Genomic DNA, 26,596 nt, shown 5'->3' with positions numbered 1-26,596 from the left:
CCATTAGTTTTGGTTTGCTTTTGCACCACCACGTTTTAGTGGGTTTTTAGTGTGGGGGGCCGCCGTGCAAACGTGTGCACCCACGCATGAGCCCTGTCCATCTACCACTAGGCGAGCTCTTTGAGGGCAGGAGTCGCACCCAGCTAGGAGAAGAAGAAGACATTTAATACGGGTAAATATGGAGGCTTATGCTGAGGACCAAGAAAATCCACACTCCAGGCATCTTCACTGAGTGGCAGAAATAGGGCATCACGGACGCATAAGGCGACTGGGGGTGCGCATTCCCACCAGGAAGTGCGGCCGAGCCCGAACCCCAGACCCTGGGTCTCGGGCAGGAACAGAGGAGGCTACACTCCACACACAGGGAACACAACAAGCCGACCCTGAGAGGAATGGAGGGAAGGAGGCCTGGGGCCTCAGTCTTCAAATATTCTCAAGTGGCCCTAGAAGAACTATTAGCCCTTGCGGATCCAGAAGGATCTGGATCCCTCTTGAGAACCAGGCCTCCCACATCCACGCTTGGGAGAGCTGCTGAGGGCCACAGGGCGGGAAGGGGGCAGGCAGGTTTGGGTGTTTGTCCTTCACAAGGAAGAGAGTTGGAATAGGGCGCCCAGTCTGAGAGCAGGAAGGGCAGGCTGGCAAAGGTCGCGGTCCCTCTGCGCAGGGCTCTGACCAGTGGATCTGGGCATCCAAGGAGGGACAGACCCCAGGAGCGCCCCAGAGTCCCCACCTCCAGGAGCCGATGGTTCTATGAAGACTCCTTCCCCTTAGCAGGTGGGGGAAGGGGCAGTCTGTGTACTCGTGCCCTTAACCATCAAGAAAGCATCTCTCTGGTAAAAACCGAGACGGGAGGCCTGAGCACAGCATGTCTCTCGATGCCGGCAGCAGTAGCTGGAATGGATGGAAGACTTCCCGCCAGACATGTTAGAAGCTGCTCTCCAACAGCCCGACCTCCCGTTCTGCAGCATTATCGTCAGGGAGGCTGACCTTGGCACTGACTCCTCAGCCTACCTGGAGGAGGGACCCAGAGGGGTGCCAGGGGTAGGTAGGCGTTTCCCAGTCAGGGAGGTGGATACCACGTGTGGCCACAGCCCAGGCACAGTCCACACAGAGCCTCTCCATGCCAACGCCAGCCTGGCTTGGCTCAGTGTCCTCCTGCTTCCCCAGGGAAGGCCACCAACTTGGGATGGAGGGAACAGACTAGATGGGCAAACCCCTCTCTACCTGTTTCTACTTCAACCAGGTCCCTAGAATCTCTGTCCCCCCAAGACTCTGAAGTCAGCATTCCACTAACCCTACTTTTTCACCTGCAGAATCGGGCTCTGAAAATCGCCAATTAAAAATTACTAGTCATGTTGGTTTTCTAAAAGAACTTGTCCCCCTTGAAGGGGGGTGGGGATGCTCGCAGGCCAACAAATTGTATAGATTTACAATAAGCCTGGCAAGAACGGTTTTCTTGGGTCAGAAAGGATGTTTCTGATATTCTGATATTAGAACGGCTAGTCTGGCCGTTCGGGTTCCAAGTTTTAGTCTTACTCCCCTGTGACTTCCTGGGCACAGGAGTAGGACGATCAGGAGATGGGAGAATCTCCTTCAGTCCACACTTTCCAGGAATAAAAAATAAGACATTCATAGCTGGGTCGGTTCAAGATGAACCCGTCTGACCATAGAGATGAAAACACACCGAGATCCCCTAGGCGATGGTCCCAGGTCTATGTGCTCTAGGATTTGAGAGACAACAAGATGATGAGCGTTTTAGAATTAACCAACATCAATGAGTAAAGAGTAAGTGTCCAGCACTTGGTAGAAAGTTGACAGATCAGTCCATGAGGTAGGACTCTAATTGCCAGAGCTACGAGGCAGGTGAAGCTCCCCATCGTAAGACCCAAAGCTTGGCAATCCTTGGCCACAGCCAGGGACACAAGACAACCCTTATTCTGTTTATTTTATTTTATTTTATTTTAATTTATATTTTATTTTGAGAGACAGAGAGAGTAGAAGGAGAGGCAGAGGGAGAGAAGCCTGAAACAGACTCCCTGCTGAGACACGAGCCCTACGTTGGGCTTGATCTCGTGACTCTGAGATCATGACCTGAGCTGAAACCAAGAGCTGGCTGCTTAAGGGACTGAGCCACCCGGGTGCCCCCTGAGTGTTCTTACATGCCTCTTAAAGGGATTCCAGATACTGTCATCTGTACTTCAAAGTAGTCCTTTCTCAGTTTGCTGTGCGGAGATGGAATCATGTTTCAGTTTTCCAATGGCAAAAAAAGTACACAGATTTCAGAGAGGAAAAACACGCAGGCTGTGTACTGATACAGAAACAGAAAGACACATGTTCTGTGGCATTTATTCGTATACATATTAGACGGGAATTTCGTGGTGGTTGGCAACTAAACTTCACCTAGCAGAAATGATCATTTCTCACATTCTGCAACAGCTGCCACTTCTTGTGGTTTTTGTTTGTTTGTTTTTATTAAGACACCAAAATGTACCACCACCCTTCTGTGGCTCACCACCCCCACCCCGCTCTGAGCGTCAGGGGCCAAGAGCCAGGGAGCAGGAGCCTGGGGCAGTCCTGCTTCTGACCAGCTCCGAGACCCTGGGAAAACCCAGCCTCCGAGCCTCAGTCTCCTTATCTGTAATATGGATGTTTAGCACAGAGGACTTCATTGGGTTCTGGCAAGCTGTGGTCTGCAGGGAACAGGGGGACCTCTCCCAAAAGCACAGTGGATTTCTTGGACAGACCTGGCGTAAATACTGGGCCACAGCAACCAGGGGTCATAAGACAGATGTTGGTGGCTCAAGAACCCCCGAGATTCATTCTCCAGCTCCTGTCCCTCTTTCTCACACACCCAAGCTGTCCACAAGAAGTTCTTTACTCAGTGTAATGAGACGGTCATGCTTCTTGAATCCAAATGCACGGAACCTAATTTGGTCCAAGAAAACACAGACGCCTTAATGCTCACCCTCACGCACCTCGTAAGCTATTTTTCAGGAAGCAATTTCTAGGATTTCACATATGTATCTGTCCCCACATCCAAACCCTCAAGGCTGTCACTCCATCATCATTAATACAAGAAAGAAAGACGAGAACTAGAAACCATGAAATTGCCTACTGGGTCCTGCGGGCTGCCCAGGGCAGGTCGTCACACGGCGCTGAGGATGCTTGGAGTGCTAGGGGGTCTCTCGATATTCTCGGGGTTTCCACGGGGCTTCAGGCAGGAAGACTCTGCAGTATGGACCTCCTGCCCCCACCACGCACCCCCGCCCCCAGGCACCCTATGGGTAGAACTTCTCCACATAGAGAATGGTGCATTCTCCCAGGAAAATAATTCGCTTTCTCCAGATGGGGTGGCTTCTGGCAGGAAATAATTTTATTTTGTTTTCCTGCCCCAGTCCCTGTTGCCTCCTTCCTCACCACCACACACCTGGCTACCTGACAGCCCCCAGGGACTCTGACTTTCCTTCTCCAGTTGCCAAGACAATGAAGCCAGACCCCTTCTCCTCCTCTCCCTGGCCTTTGTCAGTGCCCCATGCCATGCCCTCCCGCCCAGCTGCAGGCCCTTAAGGAGTACCAACTAGAGATTGGGAGGAAGAAGAGAGGAGGTGTGCGTGCGTATGAGCGTGTAAAATTCAGCTCTCGGGATTACTCCAACATCTTTCTAGACAGAGATAAATTCAAATCCTAACCACACCTTTTAAGAAACACTAGGTAGAGGCGCCTGGGTGGCTCAGTGGGTTAAAGCCTCTGCCTTCGGCTCAGGTCATGATATCAGGGTCCTGGGATCGAGCCCCACATCGGGCTCTCTGCTCAGTGGGGAGCCTGCTTCCTCCTCTCTCTCTGCCTGCCTCTCTGCCTACTTGTGATCTCTCTCTGTCAAATAAATAAAAATCTTAAAAAAAAAAAAGAAAGAAATACTAGATAATCCATGAACAGAAAACAAGAAAGGTATTTGAATATGCCTTCCATATAAAAGAATTTAGAAGGTCAAAGTGGATACACAAACACACACACACACAGACACACACACACACACAAAGGAACCAGCATTTAAGAAAAAACTAATGATGTATTGTATGGTGACTAACATCACATAATAAAAAAATAAATAAATAATAAAATAAAAGCATCTTTTTGCACCAAAAAAATAAAAATTAAAAATGTAATATTTCATACCAATAAATAAGATTATAATAAGATTCCAAAGATGAGGGCACTGGCCTGTCTTTGGTCAGTGTTATCCCCAAAATCTGACCTCACCTGAAACGCATAGGATCTCTCTCTCTATCTCTCTCTCTCACACACACACACACACACACACACACACACACACACACAGGCAGGGCCTTCCACTGCCTGGCCAGCTCTCCCCCCGATTCTGAAACCATGTAAGACAACGATTCTACTAAAAGCAACCGTATGTCAGAGGAGTGGTCAGTATTGATTTTACTCGTTGTACGCCAATACCCCGTCCGCATCTCTGGTCAGCATCCCCACGGACGAAGTCACGGCCATGGCCCTCCTCCCTACAATGGGGCTTTCATAACCGTCCTCTGGGGACAAATAAACGACCCAGGGTGTGAACCCTCCTCGCACGTGTGTGTGTTACGAGGTTGCAGGGGTGAGAGGAGGCAGGAGCCCTGCATCTGGCTCACCTCTGCCCTCCAGACCGCTGGCTGCCAGTCCCTAAGCCTAGGTTAGTCACTCGCTCACTCTGCTCTGCCCGCAGCTGCACCAGTGGATGGAGGGGGGACCAAGGACGCCGTCCAAAACCCAGCACATCTGCCCTCAGCCAGACCCTGATGCTCCTGGGCAGTCCGACTCGCATGTCCTCTATTCCTCACAAAACCTGCCATTCCTACGCCCACTCCTGCTTTCTCCTATCGCTCTTTACAAGTTCACGGAGGAACCAGAGGCCCATGGGCACCGAATTTCTTCATTCCCTCCCTTCCCTCCCGTTTTCATTCACAGCTTCACCTGCAGGGGGGCTGCAAAGGCCCCCAGCCCCCTACTCTCTGTTCCCTCACTGCCCTCCACCCTCAACCCGGCTCAAACCGCCCATCCTATGTCTTCAGCTGGAGTGCCCTGCATCTCCTTGAAACGCGACCCACGTTGAACAGCACGCCTTCCCACACCCGCCCGCTGGGCCTCCCCCTGCAGACCACCTTGCTGCCATCTCAGCTCTCCATCCCCCTGCCCTGCACCAGCCTGGAGCCAGGTCCCCGCCCCCCTCCCCCACCCTGTGTCCCAGCGTCTGTGGTCCTAGTCCTCCAGTCCAATCCCTTTTTACCTGTCCCATGCCCCTCCCGGCGCTCACCCACTGTGTGTGTCTCTTTCTCTTTCACGGGTACCCAATGCCATTACTGCCCACATACGTCTGACACGAATCCTGAATCCATATCCTCGGCCTGCCTCTCTCCTGAGGCCCTTCTGTCCAGTTCAGATACCCACTGGAAGTCACAGGGCTTACCATGGAAAGCTCCCTCCCACTGGCCCCCCTTCCCTCTCCTGATTTCCTGCACACATCCAACAGCTCTCCAGGCCCCGCTCACTACTCTCCCCACTGCCTCTCTGGCCTTCCTTTGACATGACCTCGCTCTGCCCTCCACTTGGCAGCAGGTGCACGGCTCCGCCCTCGGCCCTCCACGCCTCCACTCTCCCCACCAGGGCCGTCAGCAGAGGAGACACTGTTGCTCCCCTCTTCCCACTCACATGAAAATCGAAAGCCCAAACTCATCAGCTGTGCATTCACAGACCTCTACCATGTGGCCTCCGGATGGCTCTCCAGTGACACTCCCATAGCCATAACCCCAGCCTGTCCACTACGTGGCCGGCACTGACGTGCATCATTTTCCCAAATCAGCAAGAACATCCTCACTTCCAAGTCTGCTTTGGCTGCTCCCTCTTCCTAGGATAACTTCTTCTCTTTTTTTTAATCTTATTCTCCAGCCACACCCCCATGACTTCTGTCAGCCCCCCTTAACCATCGACAAGAGCTAATTCGAGAATCGTCTCTTCTGTGAGACCTGCCTTAACACTCTGTAGGCCTCACTTACATACATCTAGTCAATATGTCGTACGGCGGTCCTTGACTCATCCACTCGGAAGCGTCCTGCGACCCGGCCCCATACCTCATTAATCTTCGCGACGAGATGTGGCGGTTTGGGCACCTTAACAAGGCCTCGGGAGTATCTGTTCACTACGGGCAGCACGACAGTAAGAAGGAACCTTACACTTACGACTACGTGGACTTGGGTGCGAAAGAGTTGGGAAAATATGGTGATCCGGGGTTTCCTACATTTTCTTTCCCTGCATTCTATCCCCAGCCTCTTCCTGAGTTTTGTTCCATTTGAGTACGCTTAAGAAAAAAGAAAAGGTTCTTATTAGACAGAAATCCCCTGGGCAGGGTCTAGACATGAAAAGTCCTATTGTATCCACAATTTCCCCGAGACACTCCTGCGGGAGAAAAAGGAAGTTCGAATTTCTCTGCAGGCTGGCAAATTTTCTGTGCTTATTGGCATAGTTCTGGTGAATGTGTATCTCCCCAGACAAAAAGCCAACAAAATGCTGAATGATTTGAAATTTGGAGAATAAGCAAGAGTCATGTCTCTCGATTATTTCCAAAAGCTTTAGGCAGCCGGTTGTGGGCATGCTTTCAAGTGTAGAAAGTTGAGGCTTAAGAAACTACTGGAATTACACCTTTGGCGGCAACACTTCCTATCTTCAAAGGGATGTATATTCTGCTACTTGGCATCTTTCAAGATGTCTGTGACTGCCTTCTTTTTGTGAGTTCTGCTTCGTACGCATGCATCACGGCGACACAGCCCACACAGACCCGAGACCATATGCTTCGCCTACCTTGTTCGGTGATTTGCCATGACCGGCATCATCTCCAAGCCAGCACGCCCGCTCATCGGGGAGCTAAGGTTACCCCAACGTTAGACTAACTTCAGGGCAGAAGTCAAAATGTCAAGATTCCTTTGGCCTTTTCCATTGCTGTCGAAGTTCTCCCAACAACAACGGCAAACAAATAACAAAGAGCCCCCACCCACCCCTGATCCTTGACCCTGGCATTGATTGATTTCGGCAGAAAAAGCCACCACAGAACAGACACCACTATCAGGAAATACAGAGGGCAGCTGCTGGAACTGGATAAAAACGCAGCCAGATGCAGGGAAGCCGGAGTACAGTATTTTTCCAGAGATATTTGCATTAACTCAAGCACTTATCGATCGATGTACCTGCAACTTTCAATTCAAGACAGATGAGACAAAGCTAAAATTAAATTGCTTCCAGATCGAGTTAAAGCATATAAGGTGAAAGTAAAGCAAACACCTGTTAGGTCTGGCCCACTGTTATTTCCTAAGTATATTCCTATAAGTGAGAGATTTTTAAAAAAAGCTTCTGAAGACGAATGCAGAACGCAGACACCAAGTGAGTGTGCATTTACGTGTCCTTTGACGGAAGTCACCTTGTGCAGATGCGGCAGGAAACCATCAAGACTGTTTCCTACGACAACAAAATTCCATGAAAGCCTGGACAAAAGAGCTATATATAGTTCCAAATGAAATTTGGAAAGGGTATCTTTAAATCATGACATATATCGGAGCAAAACATAATCAACATCAAGATACCCACGACCTGGACCTACACATTAATATTTTGCCATATTTGCTCAAAACCTTTTCTCTTTAAAGAAACAAGGTGATACAGACACATCTGAACCCTCCCCACCCTGTCCCTCTCCACCCTTCCCAGAAGTAATCGCTATGGCTAACCGATTTCATCGATCCATGATTTTATACTTATTTTTATATATTATATATTTTATATATTTATATATATTTATATATATAATATATATTTTATATATTTTATATTTATATTTTATATGTAATTTCATTAAGAACACAATTCCAAAAAGGTGTCCTGAAAGTTCACCTAGAAGAAAAAACTAAACAAGAGCGAAGGAGCGTTTGAAAAAGAACAATAAAGGACACCTGGGTGGCTCAGTTGGTTGGACGACTGCCTTCGGCTCAGGTCATGATCCCGGAGTCCCGGGATCGAGTCCCGCATTGGGCTCCCAGGTCCACGGGGAGTCTGCTTCTCCCTCTGACCTTCTCCATGCTCATGCTCTCTCTCACTGCCTCTCTCTCTCAAATAAATAAATAAAATCTTTAAAAAAAAAAAAAAAGGAAAAGAAAAAGAACAATAATAAAAGGTAATGGGCACTCCCAGATAGGATGTATCATACATTATAACATCTGAAAGAAGGTAGCACTTGGCTAAAGAATAGGTAGGTCAACAGAATAAAACAGAAAAAGGCTATAAAATACAGTAAGGCAGCGACCGATACAATATCATTTCAAATCAGTGATAGGACAAGTAGTAAACAATTACTTATCCCCAAAGAACTAAAACTAAAAAAAAAAAAAATTAAAAAAGACTTTGGCATTTCACCAAAGAGGATATCTAAACGAATAAACATCCAAAAAGATGTTTCACTCTCTTAGATCTCAGGGACGAGGTAAATCCACACCTAAATACTACACGGCCAACAGAAGAGCTAAAATGAGAAATCGGGACATAACCTAGTGCTGGCAAGAACAAGGAGCAAATCCATACGACCACATGGGAAAACCAGGAGGCAGAGTGTCCTCTCTCTGGAGCAGTCATTTCACTCCCAGGTGTGTACCCAAAAGAAATGTGTCCCCACGTCCACCAAAAATCAAGTACCCTTTAGCCAACCGCTGAGCGGGGAGCCCGATGTGGGGCTCGATCCCAGGACCTGGGATCATGACCCGAGCCAAAGGCAGATGCTTAACCGACTGAGCCACCCAGGCGCCCAGCCATGTGCACCTTTCTATCTGCGTGTTATACTTCCATCAGAAATGTTTAAGAAACAAGAGGACATTTGAACCTATCCTGTTATGTTGCCAAGTCTCAGAGAATAAGTGCTCACAGAAACAGCTAGACAGAAATCTAAGTTGCTACAATTCTGGAAGCTAATTTGGTATGGTGTGGTCATAGCCACTGAATTTTTTAGGATTTTCATCATATCCTCATTTGTAATTAGAAAAAGAAAAGAGATATGTCAAGGGTCAGCGAGAGGAGCCTGGAGGACTGCGTCGCACCAAGCTGCAGGAGAGCGGTAGGTGATATGCCAAGTGTCCCCGACGTGGGGCTACCTGAACGCGAGCATAAGACAGAGACTGCGAACAGAACAAAGATGGAAAATAACCAAGCGTTAACAATTCCCGTGTTTCTTTCTTTCTTTTTTTTTAAGATTTTATTTATTTATTTATTTTAATAATTTATTTTAAGATTTAAGGATTTTATTTATTTATTTGACAGACAGAGATCACAAGTAGGCAGAGAGGCAGGCAGAGAGAGAGGGAGGAGGAAGCAGGCTCCCTGCTGAGCAGAGAGGCCTATGCAGGGCTCGATCCCAGGACCCTGAGATCATGACCTGAGCTGAAAGCAGAGGCTTTAACCCACTGAGCCACCCAGGCACCCCAGTTCCCGTGTTTCTTTGTGCCTTTCTGGATTTCCCAATGAGCAGGTGTCCTTTTAATAAAAATGAACGAACCAAAAGGTTGAGCGGAAAGCAGAACACCAGATAGGGGGTCCTAAGGTCTCGGGTGCCCTCTTCACTGCACACACTCTGTAGTGTCCATTTTCACGGAAACACTTTCCAAGAGGCATTATTTGACTACATTCTGTGCAACGAACGTCATCTTCCTTACGTGGCGTGGCATCATCTCACGTCTGCACACGTCCTCCGGTCTTTGGCTGAGCCCCCTTCCCTGGGCTGTATCTGCAGGAAGACAGTAACGGCCCTCCCCAGCTTTAGCCTACAGATACTGCTCTCAAAAAATAATGACAAAATATGGGTTATTCGAGAGGTTCAGTGTTTAGGAGCCTGGTAATCAAAGTTTATTGTGCTCTTGGCTTTGTTTCTTTTTCCACTCTGAAGAGTTTAAAGTGAGTCAATTAGCATCAAAGAAATTTGCAAAGGCTCTCACAGTGAAGCCTTGCGGAAACAGAAGGACATCCAACCAGATGCCAAACCAAGACAGCGCAGAGCTCTCTGGGAGGATGGTCGGGAGGCTTAGAGGAGGGCCCTGGTCTGTGGAGTTAGTCACAGGAGAGGCGAAATGCTCCTCCAGCAGTCCCAAACACAGACCATGACTGCGTGCTCCCAGGAAGATGAGTGCCGGAAGTCCAGTCAGTAATTAACAAAACCAGGTCTAAGTCGAGGGCACACACATCTCAGATTTTGGGGGATCTACTGCTTTCATGGCAACTACCTGTAATTATCAGCAACCCAGTCGAATTCAGGCAAAAATCTTGGATTTGCACCTGAAACTGTTCTCTGTAGGCTGCCCTTCAAAATACCTGGGGTTGTGGTGCCTGGGTGGTTCAGTGGGTTAAAGCCTCTGCTTTCGGCTCAGGTCATGATCTCAGGGTCCTGGGATCGAGCCCCGCATTGGGCTCTCTGCTCGGCAGAAGCCTGCTTCCCCCGCTCTCTCTCGCTGCCTGCCTCCCTGACTACTTGTGATTTCTGTCTGTCGGATAAATAAATAAAATCTTTAAAAAAAAATACATACCTGGGATGGTCTCGACTTACCATTAGGACAGCACACAGTAGCCTAAACAAAGTCATCAGTAGCTTTTAACCCAAGACAGACACATGCATATAACCTGTACAGATTAATTTGAAAGAATTGTAGATATCCCTTTCTTTTGTTTTTGTTTTGGAAGATTTTATTTATTTCTTTGAGAGAGAGAGAGGCAGCATGTGCGAGGTGGGGGTGGGGTGGGGTCAGAGGTAAGGAACAAGCAGACTCCATGCCGAGCATAGAGCCAGACACAGGGCTCGATCCCACAACCCCATTCAACCAGCTGAGCCACCCAGGCACCCCTGGATTTCCCTTTCTAAACTTAAATTTGTTAACTCACTCCTTTGATGCTCCTTCTTTTAAATTCCTGGGGAACCTACGGTGACTATCATAGAGACAGAGTTTTGGGGGGGGAAGCTCTCTAAATCACACACCCAAGTTCCTCATTTAAAGAGAGAAAGCATGCAGAATCTTAGTGTGAAGCCCCAGCAACTAAGCTGGGTCACGACGTTGGTTATCCCTTTACACCTCATATGAGAAAGATATAGTTTCCTGGTCCCTAATCACTGTTGGGTTCTCATTTCATAAATAATCATTCCTTCAAAGAGCCATTCTAATCACTCAATCAATATTTTCCTAATGAAAGTTAGAGCTGCAACATTGGCCTGTAGACAAGTGCTTCTGGCAAATACAAGGTCATGGATGCTTGTAAGAACCCAAACAAAGAGGGCACAGGCACATCCCCATAAAGCATTACATAAAACAATTTTGAGGGATCGGTCCATTTTCTGAAGCCTATCGAAGAACCTCAAGGGCTCTTGGATGCTGAAAAAGATGGTTCATTTCTGTTGGAGGCCATGCTGCTCTTGAAACAATTCCCACTAGCTCAGTAGAACTTGTTCCCAACTACATGGAAGCAGGAACTAGGCTAGGAAGGGCTTAGAAAACTGACACTACCTTCATGAGAAAGATTGTCCATAAAAATTTAACTCTTCTTTTCTAAGCATGTATAATCCCTTATTTATACTTAAAAATGAGAAGCTTTCCAAATTAAAACAGGGTACAAAATTAAACCAGCAATTACATGTAAGATTTATACGTATTTCATTAGTATACCCATGTACGATCAAATATCTATTTCTATTTCTAGAAATAGAAATTTCTAAATTTCTTTTTTTTTTAATTTTTTTTTTTAAGATTTTATTTTATTTATTTGACAGATAGAGATCACAAGTAGGGAGAGAGGCAGGCAGAGAGAGAGAGAGGAGGAAGCAGGCTCCCTGCCAGCAGAGAGCCCGATGCGGGGCTCGATCCCAGGACCCTGGGATCATGACCTGAGCGAAAGGCAGAGGCTTTAACCCACTGAGCCACCCAGGCGCCCCGAAATTTCTAAATTTCTATTTAAACACTGACTTTCTCTCTGCCTCCAAGCGCCCCCCCCCCCCCCACTGCCTGGCATCAATGGTACAAAAATCATTGATCTAGTCTAGCATGGTAATTAAGCAGCATTTTATAGCCCAGCCCCAGCTCAAACAATTTTCAAAAAGAAAAAGAAACTAGGTAAAGAATTTACAGAGCACTTTCCTCTCCCTCTCTCTCCTTCTCATCTAGTGTTGTTGGGACCTGGCAACAGGTACATATGGAACCACGTATCCCCTCTGCAGTCTAAAAAACTACAAAGCAAACCAGAGGACTACGACCTCATGCTACATCAACACTAGTCACCAGCAGGAGGAAGGAAAAAATAGAAATTTTCCTGCTCCAAGGACACAGTGCCACTGTCCCGTTACCCAGCCTTTTACACTCTCGGATTCCCCAATATTCAACCAATGTGTACGCTGGTGTCTGTGTGTGTGTGTGTGTGTGTGTACGCACGCGCGCTTATATGCATCTCTTTTTCTTTCAATTCACCCAGTTTTGGGGGTTAAATGATGGATGGAAATAGTCTCAATTTGTGTGACACTGATCAAAGAAGGTGCTTTGAATTTATGTGAAAAAGTTTCCCATTAAGATGGTAGCTATTTTTTTTTTCAAATGTGATTCCTTTTAATTGCGGAAAGGAGCCCGAAGGCTTTGTCAAGGGGCACATGTTTTCTATAAATCAAAACATAAATAAATGTGAGGTTATTTCACTCAGCATACATATGGTTTTTGCTAAGTAAACTCTATTTATAAAACATTGTTAGCCTCTACCGGAACTGCTGTCAACATTTATAGGAAAGGAACTTTTCTACTGCTCTGTGACTTGCCAGGATTTGAAAACAAGCCTAGAAACATTAGTTTTTCAAGACAGATTTGATTTAAACTTAATGTGAAATGGGCCACTGTGTGTTCTCTAGCTTTTAAATGCTTGGAAGAAATCTTCAATTGAGTATTAGGTTCATATTTTACCAGAAAATTCTAACATTGCTGGAAGTTCCATTATTTTAACCATACCATTGTTCTGTTCTTTCTAGAAATTTTCTTTTGCTTGTAGGTGAGGGTCTGGGATGATTTTTCTTATCACTGCCAATAGAACTCACACATATTCTGTGAAGGGGGAGTCTCTGACATCCCTTCCAGCTTAGGACTCATAATTACCTCACCACCTTCTCCCAAAGTCTCGTTTGCATGGTCTCTCCTCCTTAAAGACACTCCCTCTAGACTCTGAACACATTTATCAGTCCTACTCAGAGTGGTTCTCAAAATGAAGGTTTCTGTGAAAGAAATTAGCTATAAGCAAGCATGAAGCGATAGTCCTTGACAGCCCAGAGCAAACCACGCAAGGTAACGGTAACTTTAATAATATCGTACGTTCTCCATTTTCCATTCAACTTTTCTTTCTTGGGCTGCAGTGCCTTCCAAAACAGAATTCTTTCCAGTGCTTTCGCAATCAACCCTACTCTAGGTGGACCTAAGCCAAGAGTCAGAGTACAGTTGAGAGCGGTTCCAGAAAGAGATCTCTCACTCACTCCTGCTTTTTTTTTTTTTATTTCCTTCCAAGTCGAATCTTCCCCAGTTGTCCCAGTTTCTTACCTCTTGGCATGGAATGCCTTGATTTTTATTTTTGACTGGCAAGAGGAAAATGTTAACTAGTTCCACAAAAATAACTAAGAGGATCTTTGAAATCCTAAAATCCTGAATTCCCAAGGTAATAAAACATTCAAATAGATTTAGTGATCGCCTACCTAATGCACAACTACCTTTCATATGATTAGACTGCTTTGGAAACAATGTAAATGCTTTCGCTCCCAAATAATATTGTCCCAACCTATATACAGAATTCCAAAATACGTATCCTGATTTACAGAAGGAATTCGATTTCTCTGCAGTACATTTAAAGGGGAAGGTTGCTTATAAAGCGTCGCCATGGCTCCAATAAACTTAAAAATAGACACAGACAGATCCAGAAGAAAAATACACCATGGTCTCTATCCTTCATTTTTGTAATTTTGCAGATTAGCAGCTAGCTCCCCTAATGGGAGACACTAATGAATTTGAAATGATAAGGAAATATAAGGAATTAGAAGGCAGAATTCCCCAGAACTTCTGTTCGTAATCAATCACCAGAGATCAGTGACATCATTAGAGCCTTTGATCACAGCTCCTCTTTCAAGCTCAGATGGGACCGGATTGATCCTTGCTGGCACTGAGAAAGGAGAAACACCTAGGAGTACAGTTCACCGTGAAACATGAGCAGTCATCAGCATCCCGTCCCCTCCTTGGGGAAGAACAGAGAGCACATTCCAGGGCAGCCTGACCCCAAACAATAGAGCCACCTCATTAAATCCAAACGAATTCCCATCTTACTAGGATTCCCAAAGCGCTTTAAGGCAGGAAAAGACAATAAGCTACTTTTCTTTCAGTTTGGGCTTCCTTATCCGTTGGACCTATGCAGGACAAGCCCCGAATCCCTTCGCCACGGGGAGAGAAGGTTCTGCAGATTTTGTTTTTCCCATTCTGCTCCTCCCAAAGCATTTCATTCAGAGCTCCCTCCCAACCCCAACCCCCCGACTCTGCTGTGGACTTCTGATTTTCACTTAAAGAATCTTTACTAAATGGGGAGTAACCACACTGGCCAAAAAAGGTGGGCATGGGATGTCGCATTAGCTCTGATCATTTCAAAATGACCTGGATAGCAATCACTCGGAATGCCCTGATCTGAAACGCTCCCTTTGGGCACGAAAAGTTTTAAGTGACCTTTACTACTTTAGTTCCATTGTTTGTTTCTCCCCTCCTTATTTGTAATACGAATCTAATTGAGCTTCGTGAACACGATGGAACGTAGTGTATTATCTCCCTCATCAGGTGATCAATGATTTCATTAATAAGACAGATAACAAAACTGTCATATCATCGACACTGTTATGAAAGATGATCCTGGCTTCCCGCTCCATTTTCCAAGGTCCGGGGTTCTCTGTGGCAGCTCTGAGTCCATTCAATATTTTCCACAGACAGAGAAAAGTGAAAATCCATTTTGAAACCAATTTCAATTAGGATCCAGAAGCTGTTATCACAGGTGTCGCGGAATGGGCCCGTGAGTGGAAATGTCGCCTATCCATTCTGAAATGAAACCTTATCAGGGGCTACAAAGATGGCTGGGGACAGCCTATCTGTAAATTACTTTTCGTCCTGTGTTAACTCAACCTTAGTCCTGTCATATGGAATTCTTTCCATCCCCGGGTAATAATCTAATGACTAACGAGACACAGCGCCCAAACGGCTTGCAGCCGGACAGGGCTGTCCCCTGAAACGGGTGCAAATGTGACCAGAGCTGGCCGGCAGGCAAGCACAGGGCCAGGCAGGCTTTAAATGATAGAACTAAAAGTTGATTATGGGAAATAAAAGAAGCCCGTCTCCACCCACTGCATTCCTGGTGATTTTTCAATTGCAAACTCCAAGGCTCCGTTACTTCATTAATGCGGCACCCAAGTCGGGAGGCTTTTCTCTCACATCTTCCAAGCTCCTTTTAGCAAATTATCCCATGACGGCGGATTTATTCAGTCAAAGACCTCGGACTTTGAGAGGCAACAAAAGAATCAAGAGACTTTCTGGTCCACCTGCCTGGCGAATGATGAGCCAGGGAAAAGTCTCCCCCAGAGAAACCAATCAAACCATTGTGCAGCACAGCCAGACCTTTTCAACTGTCAAGCCAGAGAGCAGGGGGAGAGATGAAAGGACGCGGGGTGAAGCTACCATTTACGGAACCATGTGGGAATGGTCTCCGAAGATTTAATAATTGGGATGGAACTCAACTTTCTACAACTAAAGGAAAGAGAGAAAGAGAGAGAGAGCCCAAGAAGAGGAAAGAGTCAAAGAAAGGGGTTAAAAAAAAAAAAAAGAAAAAGGAATGAAAAAGAAAAAAAACAGCAGCCTAAGTCAGAGTAGGAAGAACTTTTAGAATAAAAACGTCCCCTACCTGAGATGATGTCCCATCTATAAAAGTAGAGGGGAAAGAGAAGGAAGTTACCAAAAAAAAAAAAAAAGAAAGAAAGAAAACAGATTTAACAAAGGCTTTGCTATTTTTTTTTCTCTAGGTTAGAGCTGTGTTACTTGTTCTGATTCTAATGTTCTCGTGCAATTAATTCATGGAGGCAAAACAACAGCAGAAAAAACCCTCAGTAATAGGAGTGCCTTGGGTTTTAAGTAAAATGACATTTTAAATAGGCCTAAAAGCAAACAATACGTTGACCGGACACTCAGAAAAGACAGACTAGGAGACACGCTAGGCCATATACTTCTGGGCAATTTTCAAGAACGTTATACTCCCACAACCAATTCAACATGAAATATTTAAAAAGAAAGGGAAAAAAACTATGCTCATGGGGCCTTAAAAAAAAAAGGCATGGACTTTCTGAAAACACGAAATACATGTAACATCCAGCAGCAACTGTAGTTCTAATGCGCCCTGCTATTACTACCAACTCTTACAGATATATCACTAAGCCAAGTTTAAAAGGCAAGCAATTATCAAATTGCGGGGGGGGGGGGGGGGGGGCCGCCTGGACCTATGTCCTGACTGTGGTGGTGGCTACATGACTTTATCGATTTGTCCAAACTCACAGGCGTGCACAATGAGAAGAGTGAATGTGCACCATGTAAGTTCTTTTTTTTTAATAAATGTGAATGACAGCAGATGTATTTGGAAAGATTGCCATGTAAATGAGAGAACAGGGGAAGTTTTGCTTTTACCATCCCCCACCCGCCCCACCCCCTTCTCTGCCTGGGACCCTGGTGGACCCAAAGCTCAGTGTGGCGATCCTCTAGGATCCCATCCTGGCAGCTGCTGGATGAGCTGTTGGACACGCAGGCCCTTCCCCCACCTGGGCCCAAGACGTAGGAGGCAGAAGGCCACCAGGCTGCCTCCCCAGGCGAGCATGCTCGCCCACAAGCGCCATCTTGGTCCAGAGCTGCTGCTCTTGCTGTTACACTTACTGTTTCTGATTCTGAACCAGTTTAATTCTGGAAATGCGAAATAACCACATCGCTTGATCAAGAGTAAGCAAAGTGGCCCAGAACTTTCCACAAGCCATGCACACCATGCCGTGGCTTTTTAGTCCCAAGTGTGCAAGGCCCTGGCGAGATGGATTTGATATTCATTCCTCGTTTATTGGGTGCCCGAGAATGGTCCTTTTAGAGGAGAAATCCAACAGTTACATACACGAGAAAAAGGAGCCTTGCCCTTGGGGAAGCCCATTAGCACAGAATTACTGATTTCATCCCACAATTTGGATGTGTATTTATGAATGAGAAGGAGACCCTGAGAGCATCTGCTTAGTTAAATCCAAACGTGTGCCCATTTCAGGACCAGTGATTCGAGGCAGTGTGCTGATCACAGCTCCTGTCATCTGCCTCCTTGCCTGTTAAACTAGGTCCTGAGGACCACAGTTTAAGACTTTTGGGCAAAGCAGTACGCTCTAATTCTCTTGATCAGATTAAAGTTTACCTACGCCTAGATTATTTCTGAATGATGTTATGCTGAAAGAATGAGATGAAAGGTGCCTGTGAATGAAACCCTGTCAACTTATGCTCCAAAGAGCCCATTTACTAGTAACAGCTGACATGGTGGGTACTCACAGCGCTGGCCTCAGAGATGTTAAGTAATTAGCCCAAGATCACACAGCAATGAAGGGACAGAACTGGGATTCAAGCCCCGGCATTAACACTGCCACTAGGCTCCCCATGTCCCCTGTCCCCATGGAGTGGCCTTCAGTCCTGGCAGGCTTGGGCAGCGTACCGTGCAGTCCCACTGAATGGTCCCTGGGGACCTCCCAGCACAAGACACTGAAGTGGGGTGGGGCATGGGGGACAAATCAGGTGCTATGTTCAAAAAAATTTTAACTAAGAAAATGTAAGTCAAAACCTCGATGACAAACCACCTTACACCTGTCAGAATGGCTAAAATCAAGCACACAGGAAACAACAAAGGTGGGCGAGGAGAAGGGGAAACCCTCTTGCACTGATGGTAGGAATGTAAACTGGGGCAGCCACTCTGGAGAAGAGTGTGGAGGTTCCTCAGGAAGTTAAAAATAGAGCAACCCTACAACCCAGCCATCCCACTACTGTGTATTCACCCCAAAGGATACAAACATACAGATTTGAAGGGGTACACCCACCCGGATGTTTATAGCAGCATTATCAACACTAGCCAAACTGAAGAAAGCCCAGATGTCTATCGACTGATGAATGGATAAAGAAGATGTGGTGTGTGTGCGATGGAATATTATGCAGCCATCAAAAATGAAATCTTGCTTCTTGCAATGATGTGGATAGAACTAGAGGGCATTACGCTAAGTGAAATAAATGAGAGAAAGACAAACACCATAGGATCTCACTCATATGTCGAATTTACGAAAGAAAACAGACGAACAGATGGGAAGGGGGGCTAAAAAAAGGGGGGGAGAAGGGGGAGAAAGAAGGAAACAAGCCATGAGAGACTATGAAGGACAGAGAACAAACTGAGGGCTGATGGAAGGAGGTGGGTGGGGGATGGGCTAGGTGGAGGATGGGCACTCAGGAGGGCACTTGTGATGAGCACCGAGGGTTAAATGGAAGTGATGAATCACTGAATTCTACTCCTGAAACCAAAACCGCATTCTATGTTAACGAACTAAAATTTAAATCACAAAAAAAGTTTTAACTGAAAGATAAGCGTGTTACAGAGACAGAAGAGAGACGAACAGGAGGGGCACAGAGGACTTTTAGGGCAGTGAAACTGGTCTGTAGGACACTGTCACAGTGGCTACCTGTCCTGACACATCCGTCCAAGCCCACAGGATCTACAACACAAGGAGCGGCCTCTAATGAAAACGAGGGACTTCAGTTAACAATAGTGTGCCAATACTGGTCCGTCAACTTTAACAAATGTACCACACTGTTAACAAGGGGACCTCAGGGCTTAGGGGGTGGACAGGAACTCTGTACTCTCGGCTCCACTTTTCTGTAAATCTAAAACTTCTCTAAAATATAATCTTTTCATGAAAATCATAATTATAAATAAAATACCCCAAAAAACAAGTGCTACCAGGTAGTTGCCAAAAGGACACAAGTCTGTATGGAGAGAGCGAAAGGGAGGACAGTCACAGCTGAGAAGAATTTACACAGATTCTATGGAAGAACAACATAAACAGAAGCAAAGAGCCCTTCAATTTAGCTAAAATATGGGTTACAGATGGGAAAGTATGGTAACAGATCAGACTGGAAAGTCAGACTGCGGTCAGATTTCTGGAAGATACCTAAATGTTAATCAAAGGGCTTTGAACAGTATTCTATATGTAGCTGGGAATCACTGAGGGTTCTAGAAGAGGGGCGCGGCATGACCAGAACCATAAAAAGAGTCATTTGGCAGGAACAAGTCCCATAAATGAGAAGCGCAGAGACCAACGGCAAAGTGATTGGACAGAAGGTTACTTTAACTGTCTAGGCATGAGGTAGTAGGTTTTAAATAGCACAGCGCAGTAGGGTGGCCTGAAGGGACACAGGGGTGAATAATTACAGAGGAAAATCTACCAGGACTTCAAAACTAGTAGGATGTGGGAAGCATGAGAGACAGAGGGGTCAAAGGTGATGGTGCGGTTTCAAGCCTGGGTGACTGCAGGAAAGGTGATCTACTCAGCCAAAATAAGAATCAGAGGTTGCCGGGTTCTGGGACATGTGAGTGCGGAGTGCAAGGAAGCCAGAGCTCTTATGGGAATCAGATTATCTATCAATAGTTAGTTGGTTTAAAAAGGTGAACCCTTCTTTAAGAAGCATAAAATCTAACTCTAATACGACACAAACCATCTCCTAAATGGGAAACACTTCACCCCAGAAAAAAGAATCAAGAAAAGGGACATGCACATGCCGTTTCGTATGCTAAGCCATATAATCAATGTTAGTTTTTCAAGGTCAAAAGAATTTGAAATAAATGTTCAAAATTATTTTCCTGAGTTTCTGGCTTAAGGAAGCATTCAGAAGAACGGTGCAGAAACTTTGTTATCCATCCTTCCTTAAGATGTGCAAGCAGAGAATGACAATTATCGTATGATCTCACTGATAGGAGGAATTTGAGTAACAAGACAGAGGATCATAGGGGAAGGGAGGGAAAAATGAAACAAGATGAAACCACAGAGGGAGGCAAACTCTAAGAGACTCTTAATCTCAGGAAAAAAACTGAGGGTTGCTGGGGGGATAGGGTGGCTGGGGGATGGACACTGGGGAGGGTATGTGCTATAATGAGCGCTGTGAGTTGTGTAAGACTGATGAATCACAGGCCTGTACCCCTGAAACAAATAATACATTATATGTTAATTTTTTTAAAAAATGTGCAAACTTGGTCACATTCAGGATTTGTGAAACATCTTGAACTATTTTCCAGGGTCCGGCAGATTCAAAATTACTTTTCCCAAACATTTTTTCCCTTAATTTCAAAACCTATGTGTATATTCAAGAAGACACAATCCTTTTGTTTTGGATTCGTAACATTTAACTCATCCACAGGCTCTGTCCCAGAACAATGGCTGACATCTGCTCTTTCGACAGAAGGCTACAGACACTGCCTCACTTAATCCCCTAAAGATCCTGTGAAGTGGGTCTCATCTCTTTCTTGCTGAAAAGATGAGGAAACTGAGAATTTGAGAAGTTAATTTGCCTGCACTCACAGCTACTCTAACCTAGTGCCAGAACACAATCCAAGCCTTCCCATGCCCAAGCTTGGGGGTTCTCCTAACCAATCATCCTATAATTTGAAATCCATTTTATCTGACAGCCCTTCCCAACTGTCATGTGTCAGGAAAAAAATGTGACCAAGAAAGAAAAAAAAAGGGTTGAACACCTAAAGGCACAAGAAAACTAAAAGTCACAGTCTATAGCGTACAAATTGCTCACCCATTTCTGAGCAGAATTAAGTACATCTTCTCATTAAAAAAAAAAAAAAAAAAATCAAGGGGCGCCTGGGTGGCTCAGTGGGTTAAAGCCTCTGCCTTCGGCTCGGGTCATGATCCCAGGATTCTGGGATCGAGCCCCGCATTGGGCTCTCTGCTCAGTGGGGAGCCTGCTCCCCCCCCCTTTCTCTCTGCCTACTTGTGATCTCTCTCTGTCAAATGAATAAATAAAATCTTAAAAAAAAAAAATTAAGGAGACAAGAGCTCATGATGGAAAACAGCCAATGAATTCCAAATTCCCAACCAAACTATGAGCCCCCTTACTCTCAGCCAGGAAACCAGTTGCTACCACAATACACTGACAGGTATTACTGGACAGTCTGAAAGAAAATCCCAGGGCCAGGAAGTAACCAAAGGTTAAAGTTAAAAAAAAGTATCTCCTTACATATTTGCAGACCACAACACTCTCCCCTTACAAACCTTTAAGAGTCTTTTTTAAGCAGAGGAGAACCAAGGTCCTTCCTCTTGAAAGAAGAAAGTGACCAGGGAACTTCCTCTCCATTATTAATCTATCAACTGTGGTTTCATATTGCATCACCATTAGGATAATAATTTCTGTTTTCTATCACTTAAGGTATGTTCCCAATAACCATCAGAGCCAAGAAAACATCTCCAAGACCATGGCCTACATACGTTCATTTTTAGGGCCTTTCTAGTTTTTAAAGCACAGTAATAGGCTAATAAGAAAGATCAGATTACTCTTTTCAAAGAAAATCATCGGCCCAAAATGACATAAAAGACTTCAAATTGGAAAGTCAGTGTTTGCAAGTCATGGAAGGAAATGTTACGGGGTAAGGATAGTGTTGAAAACCTTGAAATATCTGGACTAAAATCTATTTACTATTTACCAAACATAGCATGGAGCTTTAAAAGCAACGATTCCGTACCAGCAACAAAGAGATTATTCAGGAATTTTCCTTACGGTCCTAGCATATTAGCACACCTGGCAGTTTTTAAGTAAACAATGCCACCTAAATACGTGAGCACTCACTGTATATGTGAAATATATTAGATGCCAAAAATAATCTTTCACTCACAATTGCATGTAACAAAGACTCAGAGAGCCGAAAGTCTTTCTTCTGTCATTTACGTTGACTAAATAACCCTAAAGCTGAAAATCAAACACATGAAACACACACATTGCAGTTCCTGGGTAAGAATACTAAATGCTTTCTAGGTTGATATCGGGTCTTAAATGTTAGAAAAATCAAACGTGGCTTGTCTTCCCCGCCCCCACACAAGTCTCAGAACAGTTTGTCACTTGTGTGTGTCATTTTAAGTTTCAGCATTAAGAGTCAAATGCTTATTTAGAAGGCTGCTCGGTTTTTGAGCCATACGCTTGGGTTGTGTGAATGTGTGTGTTTAAACAAAACCCTGCCTGAGTGTTGTTCTAGCACGAGATACTCAGCTGAGAAAACGAGGAAAACAGATGTGCAAGGACATGCCATGGAATGTGCGTGGTTTGGCTGGAAGGTTCACGATCGGGAACAAACCGTAGCACATAATGGCTGGAAATTAAGTCAACCTAACCCAGCACTAATAACAAAACTTCTTCGTTTGCCTGTTTTATTTTATTGCAATCATGAAATTGCGGACGGGAGGGGGGAAAATGCGTGTATTGCATCCGTTTGGTTCTTGATGCTAAACTCATCTTTAACCGTTCATGGGCAAATCCCTGAATTTCAGAGCTTTGTAAAGAAAGTCCAGGACACCCCTGGACACAGCCGCAATCAGCACTAGCTACGATCAGATGGAAATGATTTTAATGTCCTTTGTGCGAACAGCTTCTGTGCAGGTATCGAAGTACCTCTGAAATGTTTATAAAGAGAAAAGAGAGAAAAGGAGAGAGAACGGACAAAAGATCTGATGACCACGGCCGTGACAGCCACCTGCTAGCACAGACACAAAGCGCCAGCAGCCCCACGCCCGCTGAAACCCAAAGGGAACCCGGACCAAAGCCCCCAGCCGAGCTGGGTGACCACAGCCAAGTGTGGAGGGAAGCAGGAGGCCAGGTAGGAGTCTGCAGAACAAGTAAGAGGCTGGGTCATTCCAGGCCCGGGAGCAGGATCCTGGGGCTCCAAAGAGGCTGTGAACTGCTCAGGAAAACCTGTGGGAGGACCTGGGAGGGTTATCAGCATTGCTTAAGCAGAGCAATCGCAAAGAAAAAGATTTAAATTTGTTTTCTGGTTTTCCTGGAATCTTCCAGAGCGGCAATCCGTGCGTCAAACCACCAGTTCCATTTTTCTTTTACTTGGTTGGGTCTTTACATTACCAAATATATATATATCAGAAGTTAATGAATCCCTTAGGAGATACAGGAACACTGGGAACAGATCGCTGCCAGAACAGCACAGCACTCCTCCAGGCCCGTGCCCCACACACCTCATGAACATCTGCCCCAAATAGGGCAGGTTCAACCCCACCCCTACCCAGGCGCAGGGGATCACGTGTGTTTCAAGGACACGGGCCGCTCAGGGCCAAAAGCTGGCAGAGTTTGGTTCAGGATCCGTGACTCGTTCAGAAGACGGGCCCAACTTGGTAAATCTAGACCGCTCCTTCTAGACTGGTTAATGCCCTTGAGGGACAGCTGGGCTCCCACGGGGCTGGTTAGGTTGGTTCTGTTCTGAGTCACCCTAAACAGGTTCACGAGAGGAGCTTGTGGTCAGTGTAGCTCAGGACAAACCCGGCGGCACCGAAACCCTCCCAGGCGTGGGTGCTGCAGGCAGGAGCAGCAGCGCCTTGACTGGGACAGATGGACCTCGGGGGGACAGCGCCTTCCCGGGGGTCCCCACAGGGCAGCCAGCTGACACTCGTTCTCCTTCTCACCTGTTCTCGCTCACCCACGTGCACACTCCTATGCACACAGGTTCACACGTGCCCACACACTTCCACACACTCTCACACACCCTCACACACTTGCAAGCTGTCAAGATAACCAAAGTCGATGTTTCCTGAAACTTAACAACCAACAGGGCTTATTCCTGTGACGTCCCTGTCGGAAATGATCAGACAACCTACCCTGCAGGTGCTGACTCTATCTCTGAAATAAGAAATATGCCTAATTTTTACGAATTCCAGGAAAAAAAGAAACGAATGTTTTTTAAGGCGAAAACGGGGTTTCTATAAGCAAACCAGAAGAATGACACAATGATCCAGCCCCACTAAAATAAGACCCAGTCTGGACTTCAAATACCACAACTAAAAGGAGAAACAGGGACAAATTTCCACATGTATGTAAATTCATTATTTTAACTCAGACGTAAATAGATGTCCCTGAGCATCAATTCAAAACTGGACTCATGAGCGGCAGATTGAACACCAGCCGTGTCGTGGCCCAGCGAAGCCCACAATGCACTCTGGTGACAACCAGGAATGGGAGCCACGGACAGGGATGGGCACAGGGAGCTGGGGCCAGGCTCCTGGGTGTCAGCTCGGACAATGCCACAGTCGGGAAAGGAAGGTGCACTTACTTTCCAAAGTAGATTCTGACTCTCCAGGGGTAGGCAAAATATATATATGTATATAAATTACAAATAAATAAAAGCCCATAGGGAGGGAGAAAGTAGGTTGGCTCGGGCCAATCAGTGTGCCCAGGTGTGCAGCACCCAAAAGGCAGGAGAAAAGACCCGCTCATTCTTCTCAAGGGCACATGGAAAAGGGGAAGGGCGATGGGGGGAGGCTGAGGAGACTAGTAATCTACAAAAATAAAGACACCAACTGGCCTAGGAGAGTACAAAAGCGGGAAAAGGAAGCGGTCACCATTAACCTGTTCAATCTGGGCTCCGGAATTTGTTTGCCGTGCTCCATGCTTGAATTGAAATGCCTCTCGACATGGTACTTAAAATATTTAAAAAAAAAAAAATTGCGCCCCAAAACAGCAGCTAGGTATTCCTGTGAACACAATTAAGTCCATCTCTATAAGCCAACAGCAAAACCTGTGCCTCAGACACCAGCGTCACCCTGAGGTCCAATCATGAGCAACTTTTAAAATCCTCTCAAGCAAACTGCATGGAGTTGGCGGGGGAGACACGGATCCTCTCAGCAAATCCTGACAAGGCAACTTCAGTGTCTTCTGTGATAACTAATAACTAATTATTCCAACTAGTGTAGACTTTCCATGTGAAATGCAAAGTATTTTGAACTCTTGGTTCTTCAAAGTATTTTTGAACATCTTGGAAATCAAGATGATTTCCAAAATGCCACAACGGAACTTCCTATAATAAATAAGCTATCACATTTACATCTCAAATTAGAAAATTTAGAAGAAAACATGTAGTTTCGGTGCCAAAGTAGAGATTACTAAAGCCTGCCCATCCCTCACCCCCCTTTTGCTTTCTTTAGCCTCTAAAGGAGCAAACCCTGGTCCAGGTGTAAATGTTCAGTGTACAGGAATGCAGAGAACACAGAAACGACTCTAGGCATGGCTGCTGGAGATCCCCGTGGCGGCTCACCATTGGAAGTGGTGCTGGAGGCCACGGCTTTCTCGCTGACATCTGTTCGCGCGGAGCATTTCACTATGGAATTCTCCACTTTCTTCTTCTCAGTGGTCGTGGAGCTGTGGGACTGGGCCTCCATGATGCCTTCTCATTACTTCAGCTCTCTGCTACCGGGAACGCCTGAAACGAAACAATGGTGCCATCAACTTCCAGCAAGGGTGGGCAAAAAAAATTCACTTAAAAGTTCACTTCGCCTGTGGCCAGAAGGGGGGCCTAGAGCTTTAGCAAGTTCAAGACCCTTGCCCACACGTTTTCTTACAAAAACACCTCCAAGTTGTAATAACAAGCCAGTCAAATTCTGTCTACACATGCAAAAGGAGAAGGGAGGGAACTATCCATAACATGACACTCTCCCCAAATTCCTACTGGACATTTGTTATGAAATGATCTAAAGATCTCAATTTTCAGCTGTGTTTACAGTGTGAAACCCAAGGGTTGCATGGCTTTCTTAAGCCACATCTACAAATGTCTCTTCAGGGGGCCAAATTTATAAGGAGGGGCATGGCGATGACTTTCCAAAAAGGGGGAAGGTTTTTAAGTATTAATTAGAAGTTTCAAAGAGCATGGACATTTCTCAAACCCAAGCCCAACTCCAAGTTTGGAAGCAGAGCCTGACATGGGCCAAAAAGCCCGTGATATTTGCTCCCCTTTTCTGAGCTACCCGAACTGCAATCCGCCCCTCCATGCTAATTCACGGAGGTAAACCGTACTCTTCAGGCTTTCTTAAACACATGAGAACGTTTCAATTCACTCATGCTACATTTTGAAAACCAACGAAGGCAACAGAACAACGTGCTCTGGATGCCACAGGAAAGTCAAAAGATGGCCAACAGCCAAGATGGGAGACCACTTAAGAAATACGAAAACCCAGCTACAAGCAAGTGGGGCGAGTGAGTCCTCTTTGACTGGCTGCTCCACTCATGCGATAATTGTCCAAACTCATCATTCATCAGTTTTCACTCTCTCTGGTTCTTCTTCTTTTCTGTTTTCTTTGCAGTCGTGAGCTGCACCTACCAAGAATGCAAGATGAAAAGAGTCCTCTCCAGCACGTTTTCCTCAAGCTGTCTACAATACAACA

General features: G+C 45.8%; 1 protein-coding gene across 1 annotated transcript in view; it reads right to left on the bottom strand.

The window, feature by feature from the left end:
- The window catches only part of GLI3 (GLI family zinc finger 3), a 266,989-nt gene that overhangs the window by 227,779 nt on the left and 12,614 nt on the right, over positions 1-26,596 (bottom strand). Inside the window, exon 2 of the mRNA XM_046021518.1 lies at positions 25,474-25,638. Coding sequence (XP_045877474.1) covers positions 25,474-25,597 — 124 coding nt within the window. The 5' untranslated portion in view covers positions 25,598-25,638. The remainder of the gene's footprint in view (positions 1-25,473; positions 25,639-26,596) is intronic.

The sequence above is a fragment of the Meles meles genome, chromosome 10, assembly GCF_922984935.1.
Source record: "Meles meles chromosome 10, mMelMel3.1 paternal haplotype, whole genome shotgun sequence".
NCBI lineage: Eukaryota > Metazoa > Chordata > Mammalia > Carnivora > Mustelidae > Meles > Meles meles.
The sequence above is the reverse complement of the archived record's forward strand: the minus strand, read 5'-3'. Positions and strand labels throughout refer to the sequence as shown.